Genomic DNA, 16,506 nt, shown 5'->3' with positions numbered 1-16,506 from the left:
ATTTTTTGTGCATGTAATTTTTTTTTAATTAATCAGCAAATATTTCACAAAATAAAAAAAAATCCATTTTTTTTTTAAATTAGGATTTCAAATATGTGCAGATTTCATTATTTGCATTTTAAAAATTTGCAAAAATTAAGACAGAAAATTTTTTTGAAATGTCAAAAAATTTTGACATTTCAAAATTTAAATTTTTAACATTTCATGAACTGAACATTCATTTTTACAAAGTAAAATTTTATGAATACATATCTAAAAGAGGTTTTTTTTTTAATTAAAACATTTTTGTGCTTGTGATGTTTTTTTTTCATTTTAATTAATTAGCAAATATTTCCATTTTTTTTTTTTTAAAAAAAGGTTGTTTTTTAATTGAAATTTTAAAAATGTGCAGATTTTATATTTTTTTTGCATTTTCAAAATTTGCAAAAAATTAAAAAAGAAAAAAATTTGCAGCTCTGTTAGTTAAGGGTGGGTAATTTTTTGTTTGTTCTCTTTTGTTTTGCTATGTGTCTTATTATTTTAATTCCAATGTTTGTGCATTAAAAATTAAAAAATCAATTAAAAAATAATATTTAAAAGAAAATAAAAAATTTTGAATCATCAAACATTGTTGGCATTTCAAAAAATTTGCCAATTTTTTTTTAACAATTTTGGCATTTCTAAAAATAATTAAGAATAATAAAAAAATAAAAATAAAATAAATTAAAAAAAAATAATAATAATAATAATAATACTTGAATTTTATATCATATTTAGTCACTTTTTTAACTATTAATACTCTTTGTAATTTTATTTTTTCTTAAATTTCAATAATATTTTTTTAAAGCTACAAGGAGCCACTGTAAAGGAGTCAAAGAGCCACATGAGGCTCCAGAGCAGCAGGTTGGAGACCCTTGGTCTGATCCAATATTTTGAAGCTCTACCAGCCAGATCTGAAGAGGTTGCCTAACAGAGTTAATAAAAGGGTGTTAACCTTCTTTTATTATTAATTTTCTATCACATAAAAAAGTCCCCAGTTGACTGTCAGTTCTGGCTCAGTGTAAAGCTGGTTTAAACCGTGGTTACAGCTCGATGATGAGACCTGTTCACATTTATTTTAATAAACATTTCTAAGCTAAACAGAGATAAACTCTGGCTTCGAAGTTCAGTTAAATTTTTCAGTTTATGGCTCAAAAAGTACGTTTAGGAGAGCAGCCCCTCTCTGAAAAACTCAAAGGCCTTCCTAGCAGAAAACACACATTCTTACGCTCACATAGAAACACACTCTCACGTGCTTTGAGTGCAATCATGCAGTGGTGAATGGTACTAGCCTGAGCAAACACAGACAGGGCAAAGATCACCAGAGGGAGAGACAGAGAGACAGGGTGAGAGCGAGAGAAACTGCAGGAGAAAAAGTCGAGAGGTGACAAAAAATTACAGTTCAGGAGGGAAATAAACCTGAGGTTAACTCAGAGCATACTCACATCCGTGCTTATTGGTGTCTCTGGGTGCTAGCATGAGTGTGTGCCCAGGGCTGACCCAGTTTACTGATGTTTGGAAAATCAAACTGTGTGACCCAGCACGAGGGGCGGGGCTACCCGGGTCGGTTAGTTTAGGAGGTGGGGCTACTGAGGTGTGTGTTTGAATTCAGCAGTGACAACAGAGCAGAGGGGTGACTCTGTGTTGTAGCTGACACTTTAATTGAAGCTCCTGTAAAACCCTTTGACTGTATCAAACACGTTCCCCCTCCATTCTTCACATGTGATATGAGGTGTGTGGTGATGTCTTACACGATGTTGGCGAGGTTCAGGGTCCTCTCAGGCTCTTCTGGGTAAATGGGATGAGGGGGCTCTCGGGCCGACACGCAGCCCAGAGTCCTGCTCAGGGCTCGGCCGAGCTTCGTCGCTGGCGACTTCTGCACACACACACAAAAACAGAAACCTGTGAGTGAGCATTCGTGTGCTCTGAGACTTTGTTGACGTTAACAACTCTTAGGACAAAAATATCTCTAATCTTTTTCTGATAAAAATCTGTAATCCTGAGCTGAATTTTAAAAAAACCTTGACGTGCTGCTGATAGAGATCAGAAAGGTTAGTGTCACCGTGTGTATCTGCATACTGTTTTCCACTTCATAAAGTGATTACAGATCAATCTGTGAGAGATTAATCAAGGTATGTTTCCTTGTTTCTCCTTATCAAGAGATAACAGAGCGTGTGTGAAAACTACAGTAAACATACTGTGACAGAGCGACTCCGTCACCAACAGCAGCTGACGTTGCACACACACACAGACTCGCTCACATGTTCACTCTTACTGTATGATACTGCATGGACCAGACACATCAAACTCAGTTTCACTCTTCTTTCCTGTTGTAAGTGCTACTGGAGGTGCACGCTGGGGTAGTGCTGCTTTATTTTCTCATTAGCTGCGTTTCCATCACACCTTTCGCAAAATAAAAGCAATATTTCTGAAGTTTCCATAAAGTACAATCGCACCTTGCTGGTGTTTCTATTACGACTTGAGAAGAGTGAAGGTAATGTCCGTCCAGACGCTGCACTCAGGAAGATTAATGCTGCAGCCTTTTTACCTGTTTTAGATTGCAGAGATCTTTTGTACATGCATGCTTAAGCACAGTGTCTCCATTTTAACCCATTATCTTGTGTTTTATCTACCGTGCTTTGTCTCTTATTGTGCTTCCTGTTTGTAACTTTGTGTTTTTGCAGCTGCCTGTCTTGGCCAGGTCTTCCTTGAAAAAGAGGTTTTTAATCTCAATGGGACCAACCTGATTAAATAAAACTTGAATAACTATAATAAAATGATGCCAATTAATGAACTTTGGTGTTTTTATTTACTGGAAAAACTGGAAAAACACAGACATCTGCACTGAACAAAGAACTAAGAGCAGATCTGTTACAGTATAAACACCAGGGTTCGGGTGTTCAGGGTTGTCATGACAACGTGTCGTGTTTCTTCGGATAAAGGTGCTTCCATTGCACTTTGGCGATAAACTTCAACATTGAAACTTATGAAAAAACACCTCAAGAGAGCGTCAAAATCAAAATCCGAGAGGTTTTTCAAAGTTTTGGTGCTATCATTACTGTTTTAAGTCTCATGTATGCACAGTTCTAGGTGTAATGGAAACACAGCTACAGCTGTGTAATCGTTTATTTTTTCTTTAACAATTAATTTCCTGCTTGTGTTTATAATTTGTGAGACCGATATGTTTTTTAAAATAAGGGGTACTTTTGCTCAATGTTGCGAGTTGAAATAAGTTAATGAAACTGTAGAAATTGAACATGATTAATGTGGCTTTTTTTCTAGGGAGGGGCTACAGGTGTTGAAAGGAGCTGGCTTGGCCAGGCAGTTCAGTTGGTATTTAAGAAGAGTCACAATTTGTGGGGATGCATGATATTGTTTTTTTTGCTGATATCCAATATGCCAATATTTAACAACTCATTTAGTCGATACCGATGCCAATATTTTTCTGCACACAAAACTGTAGAGATAACCAACTCTCTTCTCTTAGAAGTGGCGTATTGTATTATGGTGCATACGCTATCACACATCTGTCATGTAATATTCATTTCTTGTGTAAAATAGGAAAAAATATATACTTGAAACTGAATATTTGTTTATGACAACTGCTTTCAAACAACATGAGAAATTTATAACATTACCCACAACCAGGGAAAATTTGGCCAATTTCACAACTGCCAGTCAGTAAACATAACCTCTGTTCACAGGGAACATATGAGAAGTGCAACTGTACAGCAATAATACCCAAATTGAATAAAACTGCTCATTTTGGTAAAAGGTAAATGTGCCTAAATGAGTCAGATCAAAAAAAAAAATCACAAAAAGTTAAAAAATATTTTCTGCTACAGCTCATTGTTTTACTGGTTTATCATATCAGCAGAATTTGGAGTGTTGGCAGATATCCAATGTTTTATTTTCAAGCCGATAATACCACACATCCCTAAAAATCCATTGTGCATTTTTCCCATCTATGGGTTATTTTGAATTTGCACTTTGTAAATAGTTCACTAATACACTGTAAAATAGATTACTCCTATTGTACTACGACGTTACCAGATGACCTTTTTGTTATTTTTATTACTGAACGTTGCCACACAAACTTTAAACTGAGCATTTCTTTTATTAACAGGCAAATTGACGTTAGCTCTTCTGTTCTTTATTACACCAGTAATGTTCTTAGTATCATCAGACTTTTTATGGACTCTGGGAAGGAGAGCTGTTGAGCAGCTAAAAAGGATCCAATTAGACAAAGAGACAAACAGTTTGCTGAGTGCTTACAGTGGATGACGAGAGAGATAATAACTATTTTTATCTAACTTCCAACTGAATCCCTGCTGTACATTTTATCTTGTCTAAATAAAAGCCAAATGTTACACTTGTATCAAGCTAAACCTTTTCAAAGCCCAGAGATTAAGAGATCAGAAGATTATCTCAAGTTCTGGTGTCAGAGTTAATTCTTCTGATGAGTGCAGCGCGGCGTACCAAACCAGGAGAGGAGAAAAAATATTTTCTTTGAGTAAAAGTAAAAAAAAAGGGCTTTAAAAGTGAAATTTATCAGACAAATGTGGAATAAAGTAGTAGACCAAATTGGCTCATGTTGAAAAGTAAATGGAAACGTCTGCAGAGGATTAGAGAGATAAGCTTCCTGTGATGAGGAGATCCTGTTGGGCTGACAGGAGCTGCACGAGTGAAGAGATTCATCCCTGAGACTGAAACATTAATGAGCCAAATTATACCGAGCCTGGGAGAGGATGAATAATTCAGTAACTGTGTTTTAATCTATTAGTGCATGATATCTTCAGCAAAAACACTTCCTGCTTCAGGCAGGCTCCAGGATTCAAGATGTGGTGTGTTTGCCGTTTTCCTTTTGCACATACAGCAAACAAAATACTATTTTTCAGCCCTGAGCGGGGAAATCTACGAGTCTCCTGTGAAACATATCTGCTCAAAATATTTGAAATAACACATATTATTTTAGCTATAGTATCAACAACTGAGTCACTCATCATGGTGTTTTGGCTTCACATTTGTGTGTGCTGTCACGCCGTCCATCTTTTTTTAAACCCAAAAATTCTCAGCAGTCCGTTCAAACATGAGGTGCACGGTGACTCACCCAGGACGAGTGCTCCTTCATCTGATGCTGGCTGCTGTGAGGGCCGCTGGCGTTGCCGCGCCAAAAGCAGTCCTGGCAGAGCTGGTAACCACGGCAACGGAGGCAACGGTAGCGGAAGCCATTCATGCCGTTGCCTCGACAATAAGAGCAGGTGACGGGATGGTAGACTGAGAGAGAAGAGATACAGGACACATAAGTTAAAACATATAGAGTTTTATTTGTGGGACAGTGCCAGGAAAACTTTCTCATACAGAAGTATACGGAAAACTACAATTTCTAAAATAATAATTTTACATGGAGATTTCATTGGTCGGTGCAAATTTAAGAAAGAAATCAAGTTTCATGTTTGGATGTTGTCCCCCAAGATGTAGAGATGGCTTGAGCCAGCATGTGCATGTAGATGAATGTGTGTGTGTGTGAGTGTGTGTAGGTACCATGCTCCACGTTAGCCATGCGGTGCATGAGAGGCAGCCAGACGAGACACTGTGGTGGGTCGGCGATGACGTCCAGGAACATGTTGAGCATCACCCTCTTCTACAGGAACAACAGACACAGAAAACAAAACTCCTCAGAGACACAAAACAAGTCACAAAAAAGTTTTTAAAAAAAGTTATATCGACTTCTTATGATCCTCTTAAGAAATCCGAGTAATCGAGAGACTTGGTGTTTGTGTTTCTGGTGTTTTGCTAGGTGTCGCCCTGTTGGTTGTGGCTGCCTGTCATTACTTTGTATGGCTCATTTGTTGGTCATGGACACCAAACTGATTTTGTCTTCAGTGATATTTTTACTATTTTTGCTCCTGTGTTTGTCTGGAGATCCCACGTGTAACCATGGCCCAATGCTAACTGGTGCAAGGCCAGATGTTTCCCCACAAGGTGAGGAGAAGGAGGTGAGGACGACGTGCTGGTTCTCAGGTGTGACCTAAGAAGTGACGTCACTGACCTGTCCTTTCATCCATCGTTATTGGGAACACAAGATCTATCTCCAATAAGATGGAAAAGCTAGCCATGCTAACCTAGAAACAGAGGGAATACCAGAGGGCAGAGTAGCATCATGCTATTCACAGACATGGCTAACAGAGCTAACATGAGACACCAACTCCACATTGGAAGAGCTTCACCTGCTGTGAGCAGACAGGATCCAGGAGACAGAGACTGAACAGACTGCTGAAGAAGCTCAGTCCTGGACCCTGTGGAGGTGGAGGCTGACTGAACTGGACAATGATGGACAAGCTGTCAGCATCTATTTTCTTATGGAGCTTTTTGCACTTTCTATACACTTTCTTACTTTTGTTTTCTTGATTACTGCTGTGACTCCCCCTGAATTTCACCCCAGGGATAAATAAAGTATTTTCTTTTCTATTCTATAAACTCTATCTTTAAGTTAAAGACAGATGGATGTGATGAGGCAGCGTACCTGTTGTGGGAAGCATGAGCGTGCGAGGGTGTGTGTGTAGCCAAAGGACGGTCCTTCATGAACAGCAGTGGGCAGCTTGAGAGCTTCCCTCAGAAACGCATCAAACTTGGACTGGACCAAAACACCGCTGGAGTCAGACACCTGAGAAAAGATGTCTGCAGAAACACACAAACACTTTTACCTTTAACAATCCGACCATGTGAACATTAAAACCAAAACGTTTTTAAAAGTTTCTGCAGAAGATTTTTTTTAATTCTATATTCTGCTTCTGTAAACACAATTTTGTGCAGGTTACAATGAATTACAAGAGCAGGTATCATAAGTAGAAGTAAACAGCAGCAATGACCTGCACTTACCACAAGGTGGCACAATGTGACATTTATATATCTCCATACATTCACAGTAAATGCACACTCAAAATGCAGAGAGTTTAAATTGATTTTAAACTAAAATACTTTTTTTTCATGAAAAATGTTTTTTTTCTTATCATTTTATTGTATTAGTTTTTTATTTTATTGTTTGGTAGTCAAGTAGACTAACTCAGGTTTATGTTTTTTATATGATGCAAAATCCTCTCACTCCTTTAAATATTTCTATCCATCAGTCTGAAATCTGTCATTCCTGTCTAATTTCTGGAGAAAGTTTTAATATTTGTTAAAAACATGAAATAATTACTCACAGCGGAGTTTATCCACCAGTTTCCCTCCACACAGTGTAGCCAGCATCGCCTTCACGGAGAGCACCGTCAGACGGCTTTCTGGCTCACTGAATCAAAAAAATAAGGAAAAAAATAACATGAAACTACACGGTGTCGAAAACGACATGTTTAGGTGTAAAGAGAGGCTACTAAGAATAGCTCACCTGTCCACAGCAGCAAGTAAGAACTGGACCAACAGCACAGAGCTCTCTCTGGGGTTGATGGTGTGTGTGGTGGGCAGCCGCTTGCTCAGCTGGTTGAACAGGGAGGACACCAGGTTCTCCAGTCTGACCACGGAGATGCCAGCATGCAGCTCCACGGCGTTCAGACCGGCGTCACGCACGGCCTCGATCACATGGTAAATGTCAACGAGGTGCACTGGAAGGAAAGAGTTTAAAAAAGTCATTTTTAGGTAACAAAAATCTGCATTTTCATTGAGCTGGAGCAGAACAGAGCGGACTTACAGTTGCATCTCTTCTGTATGAATCTGAGCTTGCAGGCTGTTCGATATGTAGAGAGACAAATGGCATCGAGGTTCTGATCACCTGTGAAAAAAGAAGACAACACTGAGAAGCTCTGATTGGTTAAATTTCTTATCTCTAAGCTCATGACAATCATTTAAAAATTAACTTCTCTGGTACCAAATATGACTCACCAAGCTCCTTGAAGATCTGTCTCCCATCTACTCCGGCCGTTCCCAGAGCCCCCCTCCCTCTGTCTCTCTGACCCCCCTCCTCCATCACCATCCTGCAACAGAAGCAGAAAAATCAGCATTTGAGTTTCTGTCACTGAAAAGTGTCAGACTTGAACTTTTTAAGAATTTTTTAAAAAGAATAAATACTGATGGAGTTCTGCTGTGGTATATCTGGTATGTATCTTGTTTTTGTTTTTTGCTCCTTAGAAAACCAAATTCAAAATACCTCTCTGTTTCTTCAACCAGTGTCAGCCTAATTCTCGTGTCTCATTTCCCTTTTTGCTGTTATTGTGTAAGCGTCGTTTGGTGTTGACTCAACGCACTTCCGTTTCAGTTCATTCACAGGAAACGTGCTCTGCAAAATGTTCAAAGAGCAGCAGTAATCAATTCCAACTGTGTCTCTGGTGGAAAGAGACTTAAAGTCGAGCCATCCTGACAGAGGAGCCTCGTTAGAGTCCAGATGGACAGAAAACACAACTGTTACACTGACAGGCACAGTAGTTAGATAACTCAGCCTATTTATACACGCAGGTCTACTGTAAACATACCGACACACCCACAAACTAGAGGAGACAGAGTCCGACTCAAGGCCACCAGAGGATGAGCCGAGTGCGTGTTGAATAAACACATTAATGAGAACAGCTGATGAAATCTGATCCTCGGGCTGGCATTTCAACCACTCAACAAGGGCACCGAGAAGAGGAGGGGAGGAGGGTGGAGGACAGGACGGAGGAGAAAGAAAAGGAGTAATAAGAAGAAGAGGAATGGATAAAAAAAGGAAGGGAAAAGGAGGAAAGAAAAAGAAGGGAGTAAGGTAAGACAGGGAGAAAGGATGAAGAAATGAAGTTGTTGTAGAGAGAGTGATGGTATGGATGGATTGCAGCTGGTGAAAAATAGATTAAGACAAAAACAAGAAATACGATAAAAGGAGCAATCAAAGAAAGAAAGAACGGAAGAAAGAAAGAAAGAAAGAAAAAAAGAAAGAAAGAAAGAAAGAAAGAAAGAAAGAAAGAAAGAAAGAAAGAAAGAAAGAAAGAAAGAAAGAAAGAAAGAAGGAAAGAAAGAAAGAAGGAATGACAGAAAGAAAGAAAGAAAGAAAGAAAGAAAGAAAGAAAGAAAGAAAGAAAGAAAGAAAGAAAGAAAGAAAGAAAGAAATATGATAAAAAAGAGCAAAGAAAGAAAGAAAATGAAATCATAGATAGAAAGCTGAAAGTTGAGCTGGAGATGGGAGATTTGCTTTATGAGAGTGAACCACAGCTGTCAGGTGACAGAGAAAACACCAGAGGATATCCATCGCCATGGTTACCAGCTATGCTACACCCGAAAACTGAAACTCACACACACCCACACACACACACGAGCGCACACACTCACAAATATTTGCATTCCTTGTATAAATGTGGTGACAAGCCAACCCCCTCACACACACACACACACACTCAGTTTCTAAGAAATTGGCACTTACACACACACACGCACACACACACACATTCCAGAGAGGATTTGAGAGCCTCCCAGGAGACTTGGAGCTTCACTCAGACAAAAGAGGGATTCCTCTGCTTTCTCAGTCTGTGTCACTCTCTCCTCCGCGCCCTCATCCATCCTCATACAGCTGTTGAGCTGCTGATGTTTCTCACTCACAGTTCACCTCTTTACTTCCTCTTTAGCTTCTTAAACTTTAAAGTTCTGATCGGTAGAAAACACCAGAAACAGCTGGAATTAGCTATGTATATGTATGTATGTGTGAGGAAAAGTAGTTTTAAAATGTTTAGGGGACATTGTGTAACTCTAACTCATGTGTTTCTAAGCCTCTTTGGAGGTGTAATAATTTAACTTTCAAAAAAAAAATAGTGAATTCATTTTTGATGTCCTGAGGGATCAACATCCTGCACAGCTTTAAAAAACACTTCCTGGTGTTTTTGTAAAGTTGCTATGGTGATATTAAAACCTAAAGCCACGACTTCTATGACCTCAGCGACCTCTGATAGCTTTTGGCGCCAGTGGCTCCCTGTAATAAGTAGTATTTTGATTAAATAATGAATCATTTGACCCTGAGCTTCTCCTCAAAAAAAAAAAAAACAGCCAGCGCAGAACCTCTCTTTGTGGGACCTGCTGGTAAAACCCTGAAATCTGGCGTCTTAGCTGAATTTTTAGAGAGATTTTGAGCTGCAGCTGGCAGATTTTGTTTTTCCTACACGAAGCCAAGCTGGAAGTTTCCCCATTTCCAGTCGACATGCAAGCTTAAGCTGGCCAGCAGACACTGTTGCATTATAATAAACAAACAAATATGTGAAAAATGTGAGTTTTGTCCTTTCAACCTTTGCTACAAAGCAATACTTGCCAATATTTTGCAATTGCAACGGACAATATAATGAGTGCATATGCTGGGTTTTAAAAGAATTCTCGCCTTAGAGATAGCTGTAAAAAAAATATTTTTGTACTAGCTTTTTATTTATTATTTTTCAAATTAATTATTAATTCATTTATTTGTAATTAATTATTTTTCAAATTAATTATTAATTCATTTATTTTTATTTTGTATTTTTTGAATTAATAATTAATACATTCATTTTTTATCAATTATTAATTCATTTATTTTTATTAATTATTTTTAAATTAATGTATAATTTATTTATTTTTAATAATTTTTTAAAAATTAATTATGAATATGTTTATTTTTTTTATCAATTTTTGTAGTTAATTCATTCATTCATTCATTCATTTATTTTTATTTATTATTTTCAATTTTTATTTTTTTTTCAATACATTTTTTTAAATACAACTAAAAAGCTTTACAGCACATTTTCTAGTGCACTACATTACTGTTCAGTTTAGCTTAAGTTTCAAATACCCTTTTTAGAAAAAAAAAACTGCATTTTTGTCTAGCGTGGTTTTAATCAGGTTTCCCTTTTTTGTCAAAACTGTGACCTGCTGATATTTATTTGTGGTACATGCTTGCAAAAATAAACACTTTTTACTGGATTGTGGTCTCACATACTTCACGCCCCCCTGCATAAATCAGTGCTCTTGTTGGGGCACCCCAGTCAAAAAAATCTGGACGTGCCCCTGCTTGTCAGCGCGTACCTCCATGCAGGTATGTCACATGTCTTCACAACTTTCCCCTGGGTAAAAGTCAAACAACTTTTAAGCACCAATGTCCATGCAGTCTCTCTGTGTAAGGTATTGTGGATCCACCATTTGCAACCTGTTTCAACAAATCATAATCCATCTGTATCACCCAAGAAGAGGAGTCCTTATGTTCTGAGAACAAAGCAAAACTTAAAAAGGGTGTTATAAGTACAGCAGACAAACAGGTGAGTGTGTGTGTGAGTCAATGAAAAGCTTGTTGCTGACACTAATTTTGACTTGATGGAGGAGGTGTTGGATGTTACACGAGCCAAATAAAGCTATGACCGTTTCCAAAAGTGCCACCGGCTACCACAGCGGACTCCCACAGTGAGTAAACTGTTATTTCCAGCGCGGCCTTGGTGGTAACTACAGCCTGTCTGTCCGTCTGTACATGTCTGTCTGTCTGTGTATCTGTGTATAGTTGACATGCAGGAACATTTGGTCAGTGAGGTTCACTTCCTATAATAACCCTGAAAGCCTTAAATCATCTTAGATATAATTAACCCCCTCCTCCTCTTCCTCCTGACGATGTCAGAGCCAGGAACAGCTCGGCTGCTGGTTTCCCAATCACTGAGTACAAAGGTTGGCCCCAAAAAAAAGAAACAAAAATTCTAGAAAGTAAAATGTGACTGCTGCACAGTTACTGACTTCAAAAAGTGAAGGGTATAGGGAAATGAATTTTCAGTAATTCCTGTATTTGAATATTCTAAATATCTAACAAACAAATGTTCGAATACTCACAGATTATTTTTATTTTAACCGTTAACGAAAACAGGGTTCATCGGACACGGACCTCCTGGACTGTAATTTAAGTCTTTATACATCCACGAGCTAACGGGGCTAGCAACTGAGCTGATAGCAGCTGATAGAAAAAAATATGAATGTTGCACCCTTGAAAAATTAGCCAAATCTTCTCTGTCAGTGCCAAAAAGTTTAACAAAACTGCCATGTTCATCTGCAGTGTAAATAACAACCTCCACACACTCCGTTCAAACACTGAAGTTAGTGACTGACTGATGCCTGATTAAAGACACACTCAGCGCTTTGTCCTCTCATTAGGGACTCGATTTAAGAAGCAGTAATCAGAGGGAAAAAGAAAAGAAGTTGACAGATTTGTAGATGTATGCACAGCTGATTACTGTGCGCTGTGTTGGCTTTTTTCATTTGTGTGGGTGGCAACACACTCTGCTGTTACACCATGGTGTTTTATTATGGCTGACATTTGCTGAGCTTGACAGAAACAAACACAAACAAGACACACACTGCTCTGAACACACACACTCAGAGGCAGCGAGTCGACACACACTTTTTAACTTCTGGCTTAAGAAAAGTATGAGTGTAAATACCGAGTAAGGTACATGTACAGTAGATGGTGTGTGTGTGTGTGTGTGTGTGTGTGTGTGTGTGTGTGTGTGTGTGTGTGTGTGTGTGTGTGTGTGTGTGTGTGTGTGTGTGTGTGTGTGTGTATGTGTGTGTGTGTGTCGTACCTCTCTGTGTCAGGGGGTCACACAGGACAGAGGAGCTTCAACAATGGACGTCTGGCAGAGGAGACAGAGAGAAGAGAAAGACAATTTGAAAAGTCTTTTCAGTGCCTGGACAACCAGGTCAAAGGCTCCTTGTGAGCAGCAGAGGACACACACTAACACACACTCCCACTCACACACTCCCCTCATTTCTAGAAGAGATTAGACTTGTGAGCGTGATTGCTCTGGCTTCAATCAAAAGAAATATTATCTTTTTACAGCGTCATAAATAAATTAGGTCAGCTGTGTAACAAGCTGATGTGATAAAGGCTTTTCTGATCGCTGCTCACCCTAAGAGCCAGCAAACAGCCTCTAATATCCAGGGTGTTTAAGGTGGGAAACAGTCATTACACGTCTACATTTTACTCTGTCTGCCACCAAATCAATCACAGGAAATCAATGCATTTCAATAATATAGATAATAAAGCTAAAGAAGTTTCAAAACCCTGTTCAACTGAGTGCTTTATCAACAGCTTTAATGTTACTTTACTGTTGGCCAAGAACACAAAGAGAGGCATTACAGTAAAGAAAGAAGAAGTACAAACCCTGTCTTATGACTTTCAGCCACCACATGCTAAAGTTGTTTTTACAAGAGCACAGAGAGTAAGTGAAGCAAGCAGAAGAGGTTTTGTTTACAGTGATATTTTTACTACTTTTGCTCCTGTGTTTGTCAGAAAATTTTCTGTTTACATGTAAAATCAGCTGTGAGCAGCCTGTAGCATGTCAATGCTAACTGGTGCAAGGCCGGATGTTTCCCACAAGGAGAGGAGAAGGAGGTGAGGACGATGTGGTGGTTTTCAGGTGTGAGCTAAGAAGTGATGACATGGACCTGTCCTTCCATCAATATTGGGAATGTAAGATCAATCTCCAATAAGATGGAAAAGCTAGCCGTGCTAACCCAGCAACAGAGGGAATACCAGGAGGTAGAGTAGCATCATGCTATTCATAGAGATGGCTAACAGAGCTAACACCGGACACCAACGCCACATTGAAAGAGCTTCACCTGCTGTGAGCAGACAGGATCCAGGAGACAGAGACTGAACAGACTGCTGAAGAAGCTCAGTCCTGGACCCTGTGGAGGTGGAGGCTGGCTGACTGGACAATGATGGACAAGCTGTCAGCATCTATTTTCTTATGGCGCTTTTTGCACTTTCAAAACACTTTCTTACTCTTGTTTTCTTGATTGCTGCTGTGACACTTCCTGAATTTCTCCTCAGATATAATTTAAGTATTTTCTTTTCTATTCTAATCTATGTGTCACCAGTCCATCTCCACTTTGTCACGGTACTGGATCAGGTAGGTTTCATTTGAGTCAATGTGTCAACTCAGACTGGATCCACTCTGTTGCAGTCTAGCTGCATCCCTGCTCTGGCAGTTTGCAGCAGATACCCAAGCCTCTTGATTTTGCCAGATGCCAGGGTCTGTGACACAGTTTACAAAAAGCAGATCAAGCAGGAAGTCATGAACGGAAACCATCCTAAACGGCCCAGTGACTTTCAAAATAAAACAAACCAGACTGCACTGAGCTTGACTAGAACAACTAATCGATATAATGAGCGCAGTCAGCAGGTTTGAGATTTTTACACCTCAACAAGAATAAGGAGAGGCTCATCATTGGGGTGGGAATCTAAGGAACTCCTTGATCTCCAGACTCCAGCTGTCTGGAGGTTCTGCAGTGTTCTGGATAACATACAAAATATCAGATTAATCCACAGAAAAGACGTCTACATTTTCCTTCTGCTTTTTCACATTAGACCATAAAGTTGGTTAAAAGCGCTAGCTTCCAATAGTATCATGTTGGTAAACATGCTAATGGAAGCTAGCACGCTAATTCCTCTGAACACCACTGATAGCTTAATGCTGGGATTCTATTTCACATAACTAGCCGCCAACTACGCACTATCCCAAACATGTGTTCCCCAAGTTAAAGGTGATGTCAAGACTATCCATTTGCTGTTGATTGCAGTGACATTTGTGGCTAGAATCGGTAGTGTTTTTCTGGGATGAGGACTACGTTTCCCATGAGCACTATCACCCACTGTCATAAGGATGTGACTCTTGCCAAGGCCTGCTTTTGTGTTTGAAGCAAATGAAGATTAGATCTTACTTTTACACTGTGTTTCTTTGTTAAGGCCAACTTTTTTAAGCTAATGTGTTCATCTAGCGCTGTTGCTAGTGATCATCCGTTACACAGATTGAAAAAAAAATGCTTTCCTTGAATAAAGTCTGTTTCTAAACCCAAACAAGGAATGAACGCTGTAAATGAAGCCATCTATCCATTCATTGTGGTGCATTTATTTACTTTTCTCATACTGTTTAACAGAGAATTATCCAACAAGACAGCTAATGCTAAACAGCTGCTAAGTACACCTAATCCTCCTCAAACAAAACGTAACAAATAATGTGGTTTCACACACCCACACGTCAACAGGCAGCACTGGATTAGCAGTCACCCATGACAAAGACTTAAAACGCTGTTCAGTAAATACACACCTCACTGAACGCAGAACATGTGCTCATTTGCAACAAATCTCCAACCAACAAGTGGAAAATAGTCAAACAGACTTAAAATGTGACCTTAAGACAGCTGTGTGTGAACTTCCTCCAGTCTGAATATCATTAAAGATAAACTGCAAGAGGCAGACACTGACGTCCTGTCAGCAGGTGTCACAAACAAGACGGATAGAAGCCACAGAGATAACTGATACACGGCCAGTATTTCATTATCTGGTTCAGGGAAATTGTCGGCATATCAGTTACACGAATATGATGTTCCTGTTAGCCTCTGGTGCCAAACTGAAATGCCACACTCGATCTTGATTATGATGCTGGAAAATGTCATCAAATCCTATTTTTCAGCCATGTGTAAATAAAAGGATAAAGAAGTGAGTGAGCTGGATAAATCAGGATATAACAGCTGCACAAATAAAAAAAGGACACTTTAAGTCCTCTCTGTGCTGACTGCATGGGGTTTTTGGTGTGTGGGTGACAGGAGTGATGCATCACAGAAGACCACCCAACCACTGCACCTGTTAGGGTGTCAGAGCAGTGGCTTCATGTATGTGAGCCGTCCACCTGAGTGAGGCAAATGGTAAAAAACAAACAGACTGCTCCCAAACTGCTCCCACACTCCAACACAAACACTCTTAAAGACACAGACGCTCTGAATTGAAAATGTACAAACTACAGCCTGAATTAGAAACCCCCTTATCCACTCTCCACTCACCTAAAGTTTTGTGTGACCGAAGAAGCAACACAGCAATGACACCAATGCAGACAGGGGCGTCAGGCAGGCGAGGGGGCACTAAAGAGGGGTAAGAGGGTGTTTACCACCACACACTCACACACACACACACTCACACACATGCCACATGACCACATCACCACTCGCAGCTGCTCGCTCCTCTCACCTTCTGCCCTGACAGGACCTGAGCGCTGCATGTCTGCGTATGTGCGCTGTACAGTACATGATATATTTACAGAAAGCTGAAGTAGCTGGAATACCTGAGGGTTCATTTATCCTTCACACAGAAGCACACAACACAGAGTGTATGGCTGGTTGGCCTGAGACACAAATCCTTCTAAAACTTTTGTAGCAAGTTTTCTAAAATGTTTGGAAAAGTCACGTTTTCAGGAAATTAAAAAACGTCGTGGATTTTAAAGCGCTGTCTGGAGCGCAGATGTTTGCTTCGGTCTCAAGTGTCCTGAAAGTTTTTGGTATGATGGAGACCAAATAAACTGTGAGAGGGTCTTAAATTAAAATATTTTGGCTAAGCTTTTAACATGGCCAGGAATGCATTAAGACTCTTAACAGGAAAGCGGATTGGGTCCTGGTATGACATCATCTGTGAGACAAACAGGCCGTATTAATAGTATTAATAGATACTTCCCAGAGCGAATAGAAAAATGCTTCTGAAAA

General features: G+C 39.4%; 1 protein-coding gene across 3 annotated transcripts in view; it reads right to left on the bottom strand.

The window, feature by feature from the left end:
• LOC141801574 (dystrobrevin beta-like) overlaps window positions 1-16,506 on the bottom strand; it is a 41,107-nt gene that overhangs the window by 20,285 nt on the left and 4,316 nt on the right. For all 3 annotated transcript variants that reach the window (XM_074684661.1, XM_074684659.1, XM_074684660.1), the window contains exons 2-10: window positions 12,552-12,602; window positions 7,897-7,988; window positions 7,706-7,786; window positions 7,406-7,619; window positions 7,224-7,309; window positions 6,545-6,699; window positions 5,563-5,662; window positions 5,129-5,295; window positions 1,770-1,894 (exon numbers count right to left, since the gene is read on the bottom strand). In XM_074684661.1, the coding sequence (XP_074540762.1) occupies window positions 1,770-1,894; window positions 5,129-5,295; window positions 5,563-5,662; window positions 6,545-6,699; window positions 7,224-7,309; window positions 7,406-7,619; window positions 7,706-7,786; window positions 7,897-7,987 (1,019 nt within the window). In that variant the 5' untranslated portion in view covers window position 7,988; window positions 12,552-12,602. The remainder of the gene's footprint in view (window positions 1-1,769; window positions 1,895-5,128; window positions 5,296-5,562; window positions 5,663-6,544; window positions 6,700-7,223; window positions 7,310-7,405; window positions 7,620-7,705; window positions 7,787-7,896; window positions 7,989-12,551; window positions 12,603-16,506) is intronic.

The sequence above is a fragment of the Halichoeres trimaculatus genome, unplaced genomic scaffold (genome assembly GCF_033239565.1).
Source record: "Halichoeres trimaculatus isolate MK-OKI-2021-1 unplaced genomic scaffold, fHalTri1.1 fHalTri1_scaffold_13, whole genome shotgun sequence".
Taxonomy (NCBI): Eukaryota; Metazoa; Chordata; class Actinopteri; order Labriformes; family Labridae; genus Halichoeres; species Halichoeres trimaculatus.
This window is presented reverse-complemented; position numbering and strand designations above follow the sequence as displayed.